The 19,010-nt window shown below is 44.5% G+C and overlaps 2 protein-coding genes across 5 annotated transcripts in view; both read right to left on the bottom strand.

The window, feature by feature from the left end:
- Positions 1 to 1,816: 1,816 nt before the first annotated feature.
- LOC139423848 (coiled-coil domain 40 molecular ruler complex subunit) lies at positions 1,817 to 13,850 on the bottom strand. The gene is made up of 20 exons (XM_071175487.1): positions 13,734 to 13,850; positions 13,487 to 13,520; positions 13,068 to 13,250; positions 12,686 to 12,800; positions 12,390 to 12,529; positions 12,187 to 12,270; positions 11,575 to 11,794; positions 10,861 to 11,018; positions 10,368 to 10,490; positions 10,088 to 10,209; positions 9,310 to 9,553; positions 8,782 to 8,964; positions 7,961 to 8,206; positions 7,479 to 7,692; positions 6,933 to 7,102; positions 6,371 to 6,462; positions 5,963 to 6,083; positions 5,462 to 5,650; positions 2,613 to 2,771; positions 1,817 to 2,397 (listed from the first exon to the last, which is right to left on the bottom strand). Exons 3-20 carry the CDS (start codon positions 13,209 to 13,211, stop codon positions 2,143 to 2,145), a joined length of 2,979 nt encoding a protein of 992 aa, XP_071031588.1. The 5' UTR covers positions 13,212 to 13,250; positions 13,487 to 13,520; positions 13,734 to 13,850; the 3' UTR covers positions 1,817 to 2,142.
- A 391-nt stretch (positions 13,851 to 14,241) lies between these two features.
- The window catches only part of LOC139424669 (testis-expressed protein 2-like), a 66,435-nt gene continuing 61,666 nt past the window's right edge, over positions 14,242 to 19,010 (bottom strand). For 2 of the 4 annotated variants that reach the window (XM_071176727.1, XM_071176728.1), the window contains 4 exons: positions 18,426 to 18,539; positions 18,052 to 18,261; positions 17,557 to 17,677; positions 14,244 to 17,427 (listed from right to left, as the gene is read on the bottom strand). In XM_071176727.1, coding sequence (XP_071032828.1) covers positions 17,266 to 17,427; positions 17,557 to 17,677; positions 18,052 to 18,261; positions 18,426 to 18,539 — 607 coding nt within the window. In that variant the 3' untranslated portion in view covers positions 14,244 to 17,265. Of the gene's footprint in view, positions 17,428 to 17,556; positions 17,678 to 18,051; positions 18,262 to 18,425; positions 18,540 to 19,010 lie in introns of all 4 variants that reach the window. The other 2 variants (XR_011635966.1, XM_071176729.1) reach the window with 2 other exon arrangements.

The following is a 19,010-nucleotide window of genomic DNA, read 5'->3' on the forward strand; positions in this document are numbered from 1 at the left end:
AAAATAAACGGTCATTGAGATGACACATCAGTGGTTGCACCTCCAAAACCACATTCATTCCATTGAGTTACTTCTTTACGGCCCATGTAGGCTTTTTACTTGGAGCTGCTGTCAATTATAGCCTGTGACATGAAAAGTTTTTAGGAAAAGTAACCTAGACACTTTGTGTGCAATAGATGGGTGTAGTAGTCCAAAGACCAATGGAACGAGGATGTTTTTGTAACAACCAATGAAACCATCAACAACATGCAGTTTTCACAAGTTTAAGTTATGAGAAACCATATGAATCCACCTCACTGTGACTGATTTCTCAATCAACACCGACAGATGCCCATATATGAGACTGACTAGACATGTATACAGTCATTTGGTGTCACAGTAGAAGTGCAGAACATACCAACTACCTATTTAAAAAATATGTCAATTCGGTATGTGTCCGAAGGCTACATTTACACAGGCAGCCAAATTCAAATATGTTTTCCTCCTAATTGGTCTTTTGACCAATCAGATCAGCTCTGAAAAAGATCTGGTGTGAAAAGATCTCATGGGATTGGTCAAAAGACCAACTAGAGGAAAAAAATATCAGAATTGGGATGCAATAATGTATACCTCTCCAAGTACTTGTTGACAATACCTGTAAGACCACATTGCAAGTGCAGCTATAGGCCTTCGAATACAGGTCACACACAAACACATTATAAGCCTGGTTGAATTACATTAAAAAGGGTTATACATAATTATAACAAGTTATACATAATTATACCTGGATGCTTTAAGTAAAAGTGTCACTGAAAGGAATTCAATCAAAATAATACATTTCCTGTGCTTGTGCTGTAAACCTTGTCATTTCCTGATTTGAAAGCAAATTCCTAGTAGATATCCACTATATGCTTTCACCTATCATGTATCCTTAGATCAGAGCAGATGAGCGAGAGGATGCGAGGAAAGGAAGCCTTTATAGACCATTGAGACGCATCCTAGGACGAAACATAACAGGTTAGTGGGTGGTCCACCAGCTGATGTTGATCTGTACCAACTGAAGGACTGTGGCCTCACTGATATGTAACCTGGCCAGGCCTTCTCACCCTTCCAATTACATTCACGGTGTGTATTATAATAGCACCTAACCGGTCATGTAACAGGCAAACAAAGCCATTGGCAAAGCTATCTGTGAGATTGAGGCCAAGCCTCTAAATAACAGCCATCGCTGACAATAAAGATTCCTATAACAAAGGTTTCTATGACAGCAAGTACACAAACTACTTTTTTGAGCCGTCAGTGAAACATATAGAATAACAAAAGCTGTTGAAAAGAGGGGGAATGTAATTGGTGACTGGCCTGGTTCCAGATCATCACTGATTTAGGGACAGTTCGGGAGTTCCCTTCCCTTGAAGGAGCCCCAAACCGTGACAAAAGGGACTTCAGGAATGCATGAGATTAGGGGTGGTAATCTGTTTATATAAATGGATTAGATATCCAGAGGTGAATAGAGAATCAACTCCAAAGGGGCCTGGTGTTAATTCCCAAAGAAAACCCTGGAGAGAGGGGACCATCTGGGACCACTTCCTGACTATGATGTCAGCGACTGCTTATTGGGTGGGGGAACCAGCCAATTGGCTGATTATTATCCAGTATTATCTGATATTTGACATTGATGGACAGAACCTTTCATTTATGTTAAGTGACGCTTAATGGCATTGTATGATGTTTCTCTGTTATTATGACATATGATCATTCACAGGCTGGCTTTAGTGATTCCACACTTAAGATTTAGCTAGTTTGTGGATATTAACTAAAGAAAGAATTCCAAATGTTGCTTTTATTGTTTATTTATGTGTATCTTCAGTTTATCCATGGACAATATTATTTTCACACGCTGGTAGGATATCCGTGTATACTGTATATTAAATCAACTCTTCATTCTATCAAGTGAAACAAAAATAAATTGAAATATTCTGAAAACCAAAATTGCCCAAACATGGCCAGGAGGAGAGCTTCCACCCCAAGTCCAGCTCCCTAATCCTAACAGCCAGAGTAACATGGAACACCATAGAGCAGTAATACCCGACAACTATGATGGATCTCTATCTCCAATCTACTCCGTGGGTAATCCTATGATGGGGGTTTTCAGTCATGTAATAGTCAGTGGGTCTCCTCACCCATCGGAGTCTGCAGGCGCGCGGCCAGGGCTAGGGAGAGGCGTCGTAGCGCCCCCTGGTGCTGGGGGAACTCCTGCTGGACACGGTGCAGGATGGTGGTCACAGCGTGCAGACGCTCCTCCTGCCTCTGCAACGCAGGCTCCAAGGCTTCGCTGGTGGACAGGGCGCTGTAGCGACCCTCACGCACCGCTTGGAGCTGCTTGGCATGGCCCTGGAGGGAGACCAGACGGGCCAGGTTCTAGAGAGAGAGAGAGAGAGAGAGGGAGAAAGGGAGGATAGAGAGAGAGATTGGGTGTGAGAGAGCGAGAGAACCAGACCGAGAGAGGAAAAGAAGGATGGATTAAAAAAGACATGAGATAAAAAGAGATATTCAAATAGCTATGCACAGCGCAAACCACTTCTCAACAGGAATAATGTTGAGAGTGAATGGGTGAATGTGTCTACATCGCGTACCCTCTCCTTGGTGTCCTGCAGACATTGGAAGTCTGAGGTGAGGACAGTTCTGGCACTGTGGAGCTCTCCCAGCTGCAGCTGTTTGTCCCGCAGACTGCAGCTCAGACTGGCCTGGCCCTGCTGCAGCTCCCTGAGGACCCCGTCACACTCCTCCGCTTGCTGTTAGGGTGGGGAGACACACACACACACACAACATAGACACACATATGAAGCATATACAGTACCAGTCAAAGGTTTGGACACACCTACTCATTCAAGGGTTTTTCTGTATTTTTACTATTTTCTACATTGTAGAATAATAGTGACGACGTCACAACTATGAAATAACACATTTGGAATCAGTTAAGAATAAATTTTATTTACAAGGACAGCCTACTCCTTTCTCCCCAACGGGGATTTGAACCCCGGTCTCCCACGTGCCCCGCATTCTGTAGTACAGACATGGCCTGCTCTCCCTTATGTAAGGAATTAGGCCCTTTTCCTCGTTTACTATAGTATGTATTGTAGGCTGCACAGTAGCAGATATGGAATCATGTAGTAACCAAGAAAGTGTTAACTTCTTGGAAATATTTCATTATTGGATAAAAAAACTTTCCAGTTTTAAGCGCAATATTTTGTCACGAAAAGATGCTCGACTATGCATATAATTGACAGCTTTGGAAAGAAAACACTCTGACGTTTCCAAAACTGCAAAGATATTGTCTGTGAGTGCCACAGAACTGATGCTACAGGCGAAACCAAGATGAAATTTCAAACAGGAAGTGCCCCAGATTTTGAAGGCGCTGTGTTCCAATGACTCCTTATATGGCTATGCATGGGCCACGAATGAGCTTAGACTTTCTGTCGTTTCCCCATAGTGTCGACAGCATTGTGACGTATTTGTAGGCATATCATTGGAAGATTGACCATAAGAGACTACCTTTACCAGGTGGTCGCTTGGTGTCCTCCGTCGCAATTATTGCGTAAATCTCCAGCTTCAGTACTTTTCCGTTTGCTACTGAGGAGAAACCCAACTGCCACGAATGATTTATCATCGAATAGATATGTGAAAAACACCTTGAGGATTGATTCTAAACAACGTTTGCCATGTTTCTGTCGATATTATGGAGTTAATTTGGAAAAAAGTTAGGCGTTGTAAGTGACTGCATTTTCGGGTTTTTTTCTTAGCCAAACATGATGAACAAAACGGAGCGATTTCTCCTACACAAATAATATTTTTGGAAAAATTGAACATTTGCTATCTAACTGAGTCTCCTCATTGAAAACATCCGAAATTCTTCAAGGGTAAATTATTTTATTTGAATGCTTTTCTTGTTTTTGTGAAAATGTTGCCTGCTGAATGCTAGGCTTAATGCTATGCTAGGCTATCAATACTCTTACACAAATGCTTGTGTAGCTATGGTTGAAATCTGAGATGACAGTGTTGTTAACAAAAGGCTAAGCTTGTGAGTGAATATATTTCTTTCATTTCATTTGCGATTTTCATGAATAGTTAACGTTGCGTTATGGTAATGAGCTTGAGGCTATGATTACGCTCCCGGATACGGGTTTGCTCGACGCTAGAGGTTAAACAAATCAAAATATATTTGAGATTCTTCAAAGTAGCAACCCTTTGCCTTGATGACAGCTTTGCACACTCTTGGCATTCTCACAACCAGCTTCACCTGGAATGCTTTTCCAACAGTCTTGAAGGAGTTCCCATATATGCTGAGCACTTGTTGGCTGCTTTTCCTTCACTCTGCAGTCCAACTCATCCCAAACCCTCTCAATTGGGTTGAGGTCGGGTGAATGTAGAGGCCAGGTAATCTGATGCAGCACTCCATCACTCTCCTTCTTGGTCAAATAGCCTCCTCCTCCATGCTTCACGGTGGGAACAACACATGCAGAGATCATCCGCTCACTTACTCCACGTCTCACAAAGACACAGCGGTTGGAACCCGAAATCTCAAATTTGGACTGATCAGCCAGATTTCCACCGGTCTAATGTCCATTGCTTGTGTTTCTTGGCCCAAGCAAGTCTCTTCTTATTATTGGTGTCGTTTAGTAGTGGTTTCTTTGCAGCAATTCAACCATGAAGGTCTGATTCAACAGTCTCCTCTGAACAGCTGGTGTTGAGATGTGTCTGTTACTTGAACTCTGTGAAGCATTTATTTGGGCTGCAATTTCTGAGGCTGGTAACTCTAATGAACTTATCCTCTGCAGCAGAGATAACGCTGGGTCTTCCTTTCCTGTGGCGGTCCTCACGAAAGCCAGTTTCATCATAGCGCTTGATGGTTTTTACGACTGCACTTGAATAAACTTTTCTGGATTGACTGACCTTCATGTCTTAAAGTAATGATGGACTGTCGTTTCGCTTTGCTTATTTGAGCTGTTCTTGCCATAATATGGACTTGGTTTTTACCAAATAGGACTATTCTGTATTCCACCCCTACCTTGTCAGAACACAACTGATTGGCTCAAACGCATTAAGAAGGATAGAAATTCCACAAATGAACTTTTAACAAGGCACACCTGTTAATTTAAATGCATTCCAGGTGACTACCTCATGAAGCTGGTTGAGAGAATGCCAAGCGTGTGCAAAGCTGTCATCAAGGAAAAGGGTGGCTACTTTGAAGAATCTCAAATATAAAATATATTTCGATTTGTTTAACACTTGTTTGGTTACTACATGATTCCATATGTGTTATTTCATAGTTTTGATGTCTTCACTATTATTCTACAATGTCGAAAATAGTAAAAATAAAGAAAAATCATGAATGAGTAGGTGTCCAAACTTTTGACTGGTACTGTACGTACTGTACATACACACAGGAACGCACACCCACCAACACACCAACCCACACCCCCACCTTCTGTGTGTCCAGTATCTTCCGACGCAGGCCCTGCAGAATGCCGTGGAAGTCGGTGTGAGTGGGCTGCTTGCGGTCGGTGCGTGCCTGGGCCTCACTGCGCATCACGATAGTCTCCCTGCGAGCCACCACTCCCTCCATCTCCCTCAGTAGGCGCTCCTGCTGCTTCATCAGCTGACCGTATCGCACCTGTAGGGACACACCCACATTGATACTTGATTCTTACTCCCAGCACACAGCGTTGATTCATTACCCAGTGAAATCATTGGAGGGGGTGAAACAGGTGCATGAGTATATGAGGTGTCCTACCTATTCCACATTTAGCGCGCTAAGGAATCAAATCAAACATGATTTGCATAGTACATTTCGTACAAGGCAGCAACACAATGTTGTCGTTTTCTATATGCAGATACAGTGTATCGACCTACAGTAGGAGGGACTAAGTGAAAGATTGTGTGATGTGAGAGTTGCTCTTGGTTTCTCCAGTGTGTGTGATGTTACCTCCATCCGATGGATCTCAGCCCTCATGGTGCGGATGTCTCCCTGGCCCACCTCAGAGTCCACAGCCGACCTGGTCTCTCTCACCAGCTGGGTCTTCTTCTCCCACAGCATGATCTGACGCCTGAAAACACATATGCACGCACGCAAATAAACATCAACAAATGTATTTTCTAAAGCCCTTTTTTACATGATGTCTGCAAAGTGCGCCGCAGAAACCCGGCCTAAAACCCCAAGCAGCAAGCGACGCAGATGTGGAAGCGCCGATGAACTCAACAAAAACACACACCCATATAACACAAACACGTGAAACACACACACACGTACACTCGCATGAGGACAAGACACAGACAGACAGATAGACGGAGGCTCATGTTTCTAGGCGGACCACTTTGCTACTGTTTGACTCACTCTGACTCCACCAGACTGTTGAACAGCCTGTCCTTCTCCTCCTGGATCCTCTCTAGCTTCATCTGCGTCTCAATGGAGTTTCTCTCCGCCTCCTAAACACACGACGTCACAGGAGTACACGGTTATACATGAGGTACAATGGTGCGGAGGCATTTCTATACGTTTCTATTTCTATACGCATTTCTATACATCTATTTACAGTCTGAGTAGGTGTGTCTAGCATACTGCCCTTTGATTTGGGTAAAAAGGCCTTTGATCGGTTGTAACGGCCAGGTATATCTGATTAACGCGCGGTATTTCGTTTCCTGACACAAGAACAAGCTTGTTGATCAACATCGATCGTGGTGCATCAGGAATTGCTGTCCGTCTAGACAGAAAAATACTTTGTAAGTCAGATTTTGTAGTAAAAAAAACAAACAACGTAGTTACTGCGTTTTGCTTTTGTGGGTCAATATAGAATGCAGTGGTTCAGGACTGAAACTGACATTTTTATACGTGTGTGTATTTGGCTGAGGGACTGATGAACACCAGAAATAGCCCCCACCGTGAACACCAGTCTGACCTTGAGTCTGTGCAGGAAGTCAGTCTCCATGACGACGTTGCCCTGCTCCAGGACCTGGTGGAGATGCCTGTTCTCACTCAGCAGGGAGTTGAGCTTCAACATGTCCGCCATCAGCTCCTTCATGTGTCTCTCCAGCTCGGCCTGCTCCCGTTGCTCCTGTTGTATCTCACCTGGACGGGAGGCAGCGGAGAGGTGGGGAGTCCATGGGTTAGCGTGTGTTTTGTTAGGGTAGGGTCACAAAGACCCCAAAAATGGTGAAGTGTCTGGAATCTTGTTTCAGACCGGGAGTGTTTGAGATTGCTCAGTGGGTTCACAATGCCTGGAGGAGAAGGATACATGTACTGTTTGTATAGTGGGGCTATATGGTAGCTGTATTCTATGCTCATCATTTGTCAAATGTTATTTTATGCTGTAGTGTTTTGTAAGCCCATGGGGGCTGGGTACCGGTAGGTGTATGACACTAGTGTCCGTAGTGTGAGCAGGGCGGTGCTCCGGGCCACTTTCTCCATGGTCAGTGAGTGTGCGCGCCCGTGTGTGTTACCGTACTCTCGGTGCGGACTTTCCTCTGCTGTAGGATGGTGAATTGGGTCTGCAGTGTGAGCAGGGCGGCGCTCCGGGCCTGTTTCTCCTGGGTCAGTCTCACCAGTTCCCCCTGCTGCCGCAGCCAGAGCTGCTGCTGCTCCTTGATCTCTCCTCCCACCCCCTCCAGCTGCTTGGTCAGAGTACTGGCCTGGATCTCCAATGGGCCCAGGTCTTCGTGCTGTTGACGTACGTAGGGACGCGATCAAGACAACATAGAAAGTCAGGAAAATGTGCATTTTTTTCCCCCAAAGCTGAAACATTTCAAATCCATTCTGGCTCCGGTCTTATTGTAGAGGATGGTGCTACCATAGAAATAGAATACCATTCTAGATCTGTAGGTGACACCTATTTTAGATTCAGTACCTATAGTCCTTTATTCTAAGGGAAATAAACCCAGACTATTCAGTTGGTTACTGGTCGGTGCTTGGTTGTAAGTTAACTCTCACCCCAGTGCTGGCGACGAGCTGCTCAATCTTCTTGTTGTAAACGTTGATGGTGGCCTGCTTGCGCTCAATGACGGTGACGCGCTTGGTGATCCTGGCCTCGCTGGCGCCGAGCAGTTCGTTGCGGCGGCTCATCTCCGTCTCCAGCGAGGCGAGGGTGCGGGCCAGACCCTCCAGGCGCAGGGTGAGGTCACTGCTCTCCAGCGTCACCGCCGCCATTTCGTTCTCCAGCCGGGACAGCTGGGTCTCCTGGAGAGAGAGAGACGCACACACAGAGTTTGGTTTGAACACAGTGATACATTGCGCTAGCAAAGTTTCATATGTAGCATTGTGGTTGGTGTGGTTTTCAATGGACCCTTTCTTTGTCTACACAGGTCATTGAAAAACAAGATATTAAATAACAACCAGATGTAACTCCTTCTGTACTGTAATTCTACAAAGTCTCCCATTCCTAACACATCTCCACAATATGATTGACAATACACCGCTAAATAGTTTTTGTAATATTGTGAATTACTTGAAAACTCCCGGAATAAACTTATGTGAGCCCCACCTTTAAAAAAACAAATTAACTAGGCAAGTCAGGTAAGAAGAAATTCTTATTTACAATGACGGCCTACCCCGGCCAAACACTCCCCTAACCTGGACGACGCTGGGCCAATTGTGCACCGACCTATGGGACTCCCGGTCACGGCCGGTTGTGATACAGCCCAGGATCGAACCCGGGTCTGTATGCAGTGCCTCAGACCGCCGTCGATGCAGTGCCTTAGACCGCTGCGCCACTCAGGATAACCCCAAAAAATATGGCGACCGACCCCGCTCACCTTCTCCCTCTTGTGGGCGGCCATCTTGTCGGTGAGGCGTCGGGAGTACTTGGTGGCCTTGTCGTGGGTGAGATGCTCCTGCATCTTGGACATGATGCGGTCCTCCAGCTCGATGCGCCGCACCCACTCCTTCTCCGTCTGCTTCCTCAGGGAGGACACCTCCACCTGGCGCACCCCACACTCCTGGAGAGAGGGGAGGAGAGAGGGGAGGGGGGGAGAAGAGAGATGGGGAGACGGGAGGGAGGGGGACAGAGGTTAGAAGGGTTTCATCGTATTATCGTCCACTTACACGAGTCACGACAACGACAATACATTCCAGTCACTTCACATTGAGCGGATATTGCATTCAGAGGAGCCTGCATAGGGAAAGGACTATAGATACACAAATCAACTGCGGACTTGAGAAAAAAATAGAAGAAGCAAACCACAATAAACGCAAGTCTTTTGACTTCATTGAGTGTTTACCCTCGGTTAAAGCAACCTATATGCGTTACAAATGTGTCAAATAAAACCAATCCATTCACTCACCGTGTTGACGCGTTGCAGCGTCTGCTCGGTCTCCTGCAGCGTCCTCATGTAGATGCTGTACTGGACCTGCAGCGCCTCCTGCTGGCTGTGGCTGTGGGAGATCAGCTTCCTGGAGGTGGCGCTGTCCAGCTGGGTCCGGTTCAGTAGTACTGTCAGCAGCTCATTGCGCTCCCCCTCCTGCGTGATGGACTTCTTGAAGCCCTCGATCTCGGTGTCTAGAGAGCGGACCTGGTGGGTGGCCGCGCTGCATTGAGGCAGGGAGAGAGATTGACAGACGTGTGCACGGTGGCATCCCACAGGTGTACAGCATGTCCAGTCTCAAGGAGAAACGTTTGACCAGAGCAGACCAACAGGACTGATGCACGGCAAATACAAATTGTATTGTAAATAGACATTGGACAGTGGCCAATGTACATCTTGGCAAAAGTAGTGCATTATATAGGGAATAGGGTTGCCATTTTAAGTCTATCCAGTGTGTATTCTCTTCCACCGTGGTGTTGGCCTCGTCTCGTCATACCCGCCAGGCTGCTGTTCTACACTGTGTGGTGAGGTGTGTGTGTGCGCGTCACAGGCGGCTGGTGGTATCTTAATTGGGGAGGACGGGCTCATAGTAATGGCTGAAACGGTATAAATGGAATGGTAACCAACACATCAACAGACGGTTCCCATGTGTTTGAGAACATTCCATTCACTCCATTCCAGCCATTACTATGAGCCCGTCCTCCCCTCAGCAGCCTCCTGTGATGTGTGTAGACTCTAGGCGTTTACGTGGCCTCACCGTACAGCCTCCAGCATGGCGGTGTAGGCGTCGTCTCGTCTCCTCATGCCCACCAGGCTGCTGTTCCACTGCTGCAGCAGCTGCTTCCTCTCCATCCCCAAAGAGTCCATCTCCATCTGGGCCTGTATCGAGAGACACACAGTCAAAAGGCACACCGTTCACCACCATTCCCCATTCCTTCTGTGTGTACAGCTTTTGTCTCAGCCTAAGCAGTAACACATTTATTATTGATTGGCTGGATCAAAAGCCTGTACCCAACCGGGAGTGGACAGTAGTGTACCTCAGAGAGGGCCTCCTTGGCTGCCTGGGTCTCCTCAGACTGGGCGATGGTCTGTACTTTATACAGAGCTATCTGCTCCGTCAGCCGCTCCATGTGTTTGGTCAACCGCTCCACATACAAGTCCTGAGAGAGAGGGGGGGGGGTAGAGAGAGAGGGGGGATAGAGAGAGGGGGGGGGTAGAGAGAGAGATAGGGGGGGTAGAGAGAGAGAGGGGGGTAGAGAGAGAGAGGGGGGGGTAGAGAGAGAGAGGGGGGGGGGTAGAGAGAGGGGGGGGGTAGAGAGAGAGAAGGTCATATAAGGAATCACCTGTAATACACTGCAAGAGAAGATTTAGCCACAGTAATAAGAATTATTTTAAATTCTATTTCTAGACCCTTAGCATCTGGTCCAGGACCAGTTTTGCGGTTTGGCTCAGAACGGTTAACATTAGAACTAACATGCCAATCAGCTGATCTTGAATCAGTTGTAAAAGAAGGAAGGCGTGTGTCCTGACCTGTTTGTGTTTCTGCTCCTCTGCCTGGGTCTTCTCGGAGTAGGCCTTGCGCGAGGCGTTCTTCATGGCCGTGATGTCAGAGCGCAGGTCGGCGTTAACCTCCTGCATGTAGAACAGACGCAGTGCCAGGTTCTCTACCTCACTCTGCAGCTGGGACACTGAGGAAGGAGGTGATAGACATAGTTAGGGACAGGAGTTTTTCCTGACTGTCACCTGACCAGGAAAACCTTTATATCGTTATGGACTATTATAACTAGGCTAGGGTCCTGATTTTTTTTCCTTGATTAGGTCAAGAAAAACTCCTGTCCCAAGCCATAGTACAGATATAGGATCTTAATTTGACCTATATTGTCACAGCAAAATAAGCGCATACTGTTGCTTGATCGGTGGTTAAGCTATTAGCTGGCCAAAAGTAGGTTACCTGAAAAGTGCAATACTGTTAGTATGGGTCTTCAGTGAATTTATGTAAATCAGAAAGCTTATCTGCGCAGACAACAAAAGTGATCAAATGAAGATCCTACAACTGTAGCAAGGTGACAACACCCTACGTTTACAGAAACGTGTGCTTTATGACAGTTGATGAGTCAATGTCTCTTGAGCAGTTGTTTAGTATTCATACAATCCTTGTATAGTGTCTGTCCCTATCAAGTCAGTGAGTGGTCTCAGCACAGAATGAAAAAAGACATACTAACTGTGTATCTTTATGGGTCTCACCGTGTGACCTCTGCTTGCCGGCCTGGATGGCTGTGGTGCGGTACTGGCTTCGGACCCCCTCCAGCTGATCCTGGGCCTGTCTGCGCTGGGCGGCCACCTGCGCGTTGGTCTCGTGACGGCCCTCCAGACAGGCCTGGAGTCTGGCCAGCTCCTGCTGTACGCCGTACAGCTCCACACCCAGCTCCTCTCGGTGGTCGCTCTCAGACCTCTCTATGGCCATCTAGGGAGATGGATGGAGGAGGGGAGGGAAAGAGAGCATAGGTTGGGGTCAGAATTGCACAGGGCAAATGCATTAGAAACGTACTGCAAGGCCTGTGGATGTCTTTAAAAAAAATTTTTTAGAACAATAGTGATTAATCCTTGTAAATCAATTGTTGCCGCTCATTTCTAGTTGCAGATTAGTTTATTCTGTGTTTTGAAAAACGAAAGCACAGGGTCACGGTGAGATTGAGCCAAAACAAGTCAATGGCGCCCTCTCCTGGGAAAAGAGTGACTATAAATGGCATGAATCGTACTCTATGCATACTGTAAAGTGGATGTCCATGTTGATTTGATTGTGGCCCATTGTAAAGGACGAAGAGACTTTGCCTCAGAAGAAGAGAGCTACTGCACCTTCTCGCGCAACTCCATGTTGAGTCTCTCCAGTTGCTTGTGGAGGTGGTTCCTCAGTGCAGTCTGGAACCTTCTCATCAGCGGCTGCAGGCAGATGGGAGAAAGCACAGTAAGACGTTCATCTGATAAGCATGACGGGGCTTAAACCTTAAGGTATTTAAAACCACGTTAGCAGTGATGTTAAGCGGGGAAACTGCTTTTACGTGTTCAGGGTCCAGCACGATGAGCTCATCTTCCTCATCGCCCTCATCCGCCGCCCTGCGTAACCCGTCCGCATCGCTGTCGGAGATGGGGACTGAGAGGTGCAACGAGGGGTGAGGCGGCAAGGGCATCCTTCCGTTATCTGGCACCCCAAAAAAAACAATGTTTCATGATCACTCCTCAACAGATACCGCGCTTGGCAAGTCACAGTGCTCGAGTCAGTTGCAAAAATTGATAGAAATCAGTTAAAAATGTCCACCATTCTTCTATCCCTCCCTTTTATTGAAACCCAGCTGACCTGAGTTGCTGGCGGGGTTGAAGGCTGCGCCTGTACCACTGTTTCCTGACTGTGACACTGGGTAACCAGCCCTCGCTTCGGCCTGCTCCCTGTCTGACTGCTCTGCTGATCCACCCTGCATGGAGGACAGACAGGAGGACACTCAGGAAGTCACTTTTTGATCCATAAAGTTACAATACAAATAATAAAGGGTTATATTTAATTATGTGCATTGGAACACTGCCTAAATCATGTCTAAATCGTCTTTTGGGAATAAGTTCATGATTTTGAATGACAACAAATAAAATGCAGATGACACAATATCATGAGTCACAAATCCTAACTTGAGAAACGTGTGAAAAAAAAACATATCATATACTGTAGAGTAGTATCTTTCACAAACCTCCTGCCCAGGTAGTACAGTAACCCCAGAGTCCTCTGCTGCCTCGCCAGCACCACCTGGCTGTTCAACGTACTTCCCCTCCTCCTGTGGCGGGGTTCCCTTCCTCTCCTCTTCTCCTCCTCCCTCACTTCCTCCACCCTCCATTGGACTCGGTGGGAACCAAGATGGTTGACTCTGTCAGCACTACAAGAAGGTTGCCTTTGTGACAGCAACATTGGATTTCATTGCAGTCATGTTGGCAGGTAGCCTAGCGGTTAAGAGCTTTGGTGCCAGTAACCGAAAGGTTGCTGGTTTGAATCCCCAAGCCGACTAGGTGAAAAATCAGTGTATGTGCCCTTGAGCAAGGCACTTAAACCCTAATTGTTCCTGTAAGTCGCTCTGGATAAGAGTGTCTGCTAAATAATGTCACCTGCTCTTACCTGCTTCTTGAGTTAAGGAGTTATCTCTTCAGAACTGAAAGAAAGGTCAGAGAATGAAAATAATGTTTTGAAGCAAAAATGCACATTTAAAAGTTGGCTGACAAAGCCTCCTGTCATCACCTGGGAAAACATGACAGAGGAGACACAAATATTTAAATATTCACTAACGTTATGAAATTGACGACAATCATTCATTAGGCCCTCATACTGTACATTTGCTTAAAAATGAAATAAGACAGATACCTACCTATATGATGGCTATGCCTACTACGCGCATAATGTTTCCCGTGGAACGCTGCTATCCACTTGCCTTAAAGTTAGCGTGCTTATTCGTTAATACGCTATTAACGCTAACGTTAGCTAGATTACCTAACAGCTTAAAATACCAGAATGTTTTAACTGTTCTCGAAATTCACAAGTTACTCAACCTTACGGCTGCTTTATCACCTCTTCAGCAACAACAAATAATCCTGCAGCTCGTAGTACAAAATTGAATTTGCAAACTAAAAACAGCTAGACTCACTTCTGTTTGTCTGCCGGCAAGGCGTTGCTAGGAAACGATTAACTTCCGTGAAGGGATAAGGGGTAGAGCCTAGTCATTGGATAGTGCCGCCCCTGATGAATATTGAAATTTGTGGACTATTCAAGCTTTGAGGTGCATGTATTATCATAAATGGAATTTTAACATTTTAAATATTGATGCATGGCATGCGAGTGTGGCAATTTAAATAACTTCAGTCTATGACAACAAAAAAAATGGTTTATTAAAAAAAAATCTTTATTTCAATCAAGAGCAAATAATTACAAAGCAAGTAGATCTTTTTTTATCATTTGTACCACAATAGCATTGCAATTCAGTCATACAAAATCGATAACAGAAAATAACAAGGCCTGCTAAATCAACATTTGTAAAAATAAAAAAGGCATTATTTTAAAGCACTTCCTTTAGGGAAACTTGGTCTCAACCAACTAAGAGACCAAGTTTCAGCCAAGCAGTAGACATGGATGAGGCTCAACAAATTTGTCCTTAAAAATCTAAATAAGCCATCTATTTGCAGAATCATCAACTCTTTATTGTTATAAATCTGATGTGCTATTCATATCATCCTTCTGTCATTGTATTTCAGGAAAGCAGACAAAGCGTTACAAAACATTCTAATTCCAACCTGGTACTAGACCTACATTCAGGTCCATAATTATTGGTACCCTTGATAAAGATGAGCAAAAATACTGTATAAAATAAATACAAATACTGAGCTGTTTTGTACACTCCAAAAAACTGGGGAATTCTATTATTTTATACTAATACAATTGCTCAGAGAACGAGATTTTGCTAAAACAATAAAAATAAAAACATTTAAAAAAAAGAGGGGTCAAAATTATTGGCACCCCTGTTTTCAATAGTCCTAGCACCATCCCCTTAACAAGGATCTGGAAAGATTCTGTATGGATGAACGGTCCAAGATCCCTCCCACTGTGTTCTCTAATCTTTTTCTTTAAAGGCTCAGTGTCGTTATCCTCACAAAGGTACGGTCGGTGCTGGAGTACTGAAAACAGGGGTGCCAATAACTTTGACACCTATCTTTTTGAGAATTGTCTTATTACTTTTGAAACTAAACCTCTTTCTCTGGGCAATTGTGTTAATATACAATAAATCACATTTTCAACATAAAATTGCATGCAATATAGCGCAGTATTTGTATCATTTATTTTAGTATTTTTGCCTCATCTTTATCAAGGGTTCCAATAATAATATTACTAACTGAATAATCGCTAAAACGAAAATTAAACAAGAAACCAAATTAGAAGTAGAAGGAAAGTTAAAAAACGATATTCCTTCATCAATGACATTCTATAACAGTGCTTTAGTGTCCTGACAAATAAATGGAACGAATGGAAACACAAATAGGAATTCATGTAAACAAATCCAATGCTAAAACTGTGCATTTAAAACGTAACCTCAAAATGAAGAAAACATAACAGTAGAGTATAGGAGGTGATTCAGACTTCAATAGTGATGATTTGAGACTACAATTATGGTTTGAGTTAACAGTTTATTTTAATATTAATGATGGTTTTGGCAAAAGGCACAGTACATCATATAGTTTAACTCTACCAAGTGTCATTTAGCACGTCTGGCAAGGGGGCTCATTTCCATGCATTGGCAACTGTGGATGATGGCCATTTGAAAATACATAAAACAACATAAAAAAAAATAATTAAAAAATGCATAACACTTCCTACATAATTTGAAAAAAAAAATACATGAAAACCTGTTGTTCCGAGTACAACAGGAATGGTCTCAACATTTGCCACGGGTATTGTACATGCTAGAGAGCATAACACAATAGCACTGCAAATATGCAATACATGTCTGTAGATAGTATTTCATTAATAGTGTTTACAAGGAAAACATAAATCAAAACTTCTGTTTTAGTTGTGCAATACTTGGCATACCCCAATCAACATAATCCATGTGATTGGTTAGGAATAGTTTCCATACAACAAACAATAAAACAGTCCAATGTCAATATAGCCATACATACATTCAACAAAAGTGTTAGGCCCATTATGTACACCTTTTCAGAAATACACACACATATATATATATATATTATATATATATATATATATATATATATATATATATATATATATACTATTTTCTCATTGCTCACCTCATGTCCATGTCCTTAGTTGGCAAGGAACTTGCATAGGCATTAGTGAATTAAAGACACGTGTTGCCTAGGTAATGACGGCTAACCCTATAGCATTGGCTTGCAGAGAAAATTGAGGGGAGGGGTTTCATATAGCTGCTTCCATACAGATATGGACACAGTGATCATTTGCATATAAAGCGGTGTGGTGTACAGTTAAGAGGGGAATACTGTAGGTAGAACTTTCCCCCTTACCACTGCTATAGGGTCAGACATTTTCTCATCCACAAAATGGTTAGGATTTGGGGTAATCTGATTCTAGACCTGTGGTAAAGGGGAACTTCTACCCCGAGCAGTAAGAGATGTGGGGTCACAACACAAGTGAATACACGGTTAGTGTTCACCTGGACAAAGCATAGGGGGCATTAGATGTATTATTTGCCATATGATAAGACATGTGACATTGTCAAAAGTATGCACTCCTGCTTTTAGTGTCAGGCTTCACACACACATGCACTCTCTTGCAGACATACCCGTACAATAACAAAAGTATAATCTAGAGGTTGCGCGTCTCATTCAACCATTTCTTTTCACTTCATTCTCCCTCTTGATTTGGGTCCCCAAACATAAGTTGTTTCCTACCTAGGACGTAAGGTGAACGGCGAATGCGAAATAACCATGTGTTCATAGGACACTGTGTAACCTTATAACCCACAGAAACTCTCCACTCCGCTCCACCTATACCACTAGGTTGTATCACTGTTACATTTGTGCCATTCTGAGAAAAATCTACTTTTTTAAGTCTGTTCATCCTACACAGATTAAAAAACAGAGCAGAAAGTGAGTTTTTATTTTTAGTGTTTCTCCTTCCTGGTTGGTTGACTGACTTCTGTCTCGTTCGGTCAGTGAGCTTGTTAAAAAGTCAAAGTTCATCTGATGACTGAGGTCATCCTGTTCTGCCAGTGACAAAAAAGACCCTTGGGTATGGAGCTATTGGAATGTCAATGTGGTAACAGAAGTCTTTTTGTATGTCCTTATGCACCAATAGGCCTTATACTACTTCAAAGCCCCCTGGTTCCCATTCTAATTCACACGTTTCAGGCAAATACTGTAAACAATCCTTCATATGCCGTTAGTGGCGCCCCCCTCTGTTTCGGAAGGCTCCGTTTCCCTCTGGGTCGTATCGGCGGTGGAGGTGGAGGGCGTTCCAAAAGAGCGGGGGTCCATGGCAGAGTGCATGATGGTCAGCCACAGGTCATCCATGTTTGGCATGACAAAGATTTTCTACGTCGAAGAGAAGATTCAGAGATGTTACATTTGATGTAGTATGCTGACATAGAGTTTGGACAAAGTACGGTATCACGCACACACACACAGGCATGCAGACACACACACACACACACACACACATACCTGAAACTCCTGGTCCAGTTTCTTCTCGATCCAGTCGGTGACGTGGGCCAGTGTGACCTCTCTCTCTCCCAGTTTGGGCCGAGCCTTCAGCTCCAGGTGGGGTGGACTCCTGAAACCATACCTGCGATTCAAAACAGAGTCAACAAACACACTAGAGAAACACCAGAGTGTAGATTTCAACTATAACAGATCATACAGCAATGAGCCATTTGTTATTGTACTATGTGGGCAAGTTAATGGTAAAGGTTACTCAGAATAATAAGGCACACAAAATGTCAGTTTTCCAGGGATGTGATCAGTCACCAGCAGAGGGCACAAGTGCATTGCAGAACATAATTAACTAATGCACAAGAATGCCAACAAGTGTTTGATTGACACCCCGATAATATAATATTAAAGTGTATTCATTATGTATTGTGGTGGTATGAATGTGTTGTATCCTGTTGCTGGGCAGAGTTATGATGTGTAACTCTATGAAGCTGTCTTAGAACATACCATATCCTGTCAGTGGGCGGGGGTGGGATGTTGACAGCCAGCGTGCCCCTGAGCTCCTGAACCTCCACGGTGAGCAGCAGGGGCGTGTTGGACACCTCCTCCATCTTCTTCTTGATGAACTCCGTCTCGGTGGCCTTCTGGAAGTACTTGGACTTGGCGATCTTGTCCACGAAGCGCATGATCTTACTGGGCTGGCGGCCCCCCATGTGTCTGAAGGAGAGGAGAGATTTAGGGGTTGAACTTTGTCGCGCAAACCTACCTTGATATACGTGAAAGTCTGCATTAAGATCAAGTCTGGATTACATGAAAGTTGTACGGAAAGGTACTTTTAAAGGTAAACAAGGTAAATAATCAGGGTAAAAGTAAATACTCACCCCTCTGCTCCAGGGACGTCATTGGTGACCTCTGAAGTATCCTCTTCGTCTGAGGACCCAGCACTGGATGACTCCTCATCACTGTCAGCTAGGCAGTACGTCCGTGGTCTGTACCTGGCGCACACACACACACACGATTCAGTATGGATTCATCTTCATTGTTTTCAGAGGGAAAGCTGACTCTTAGAACTACAAAGCCTGTTCATACAGTGATTCCTCATTTAAAAAGTTGCAAGCTTACACCGCGGGACTTAGAGGTACCCAACGTCACGGCTTCATTGCTACAGACCACCACAAGGGGGAGTTAGAGCCCTCATTATGCATTTGGGTCCCAAGGTTTTTATATGACCCATCATATCGAGTGGTTCCAATGACGAATTTGACGAGAGCCACCCGTCCGTGGTGACTTTCTTCAGCAAAGATGGCTGACAAAACATTACGGGGAAGCAAATGTAAGTTGTTATAATGTCTTAACGAGTCAAGCAAAAAATGTACAATTGAGAGGAATATGTTAGTTAATGTAGAGATAAACGTTTGCGCATATTTGTAACTATGCAATAGACTAGAAACATGATTTACGTAAAG

This window comes from Oncorhynchus clarkii, chromosome 13 (assembly GCF_045791955.1).
Source record: "Oncorhynchus clarkii lewisi isolate Uvic-CL-2024 chromosome 13, UVic_Ocla_1.0, whole genome shotgun sequence".
NCBI lineage: Eukaryota > Metazoa > Chordata > Actinopteri > Salmoniformes > Salmonidae > Oncorhynchus > Oncorhynchus clarkii.

Coding starts and splice junctions, on each gene's coding strand:
- LOC139423848 (XM_071175487.1), bottom strand. CDS start 13,211: ATGGAGGGTGGAGGAAGTGAGGGAGGAGGAGAAGAGGAGAGGAAGGGA. Junction 9,554..10,087: donor GCCATGCTGGAGGCTGTACG/GTGAGGCCACGT, acceptor GCCTCAATGCAG/CGCGGCCACCCACCAGGTCC. Junction 7,103..7,478: donor GAGGAAAGTCCGCACCGAGA/GTACGGTAACAC, acceptor CCTCCCGTCCAG/GTGAGATACAACAGGAGCAA.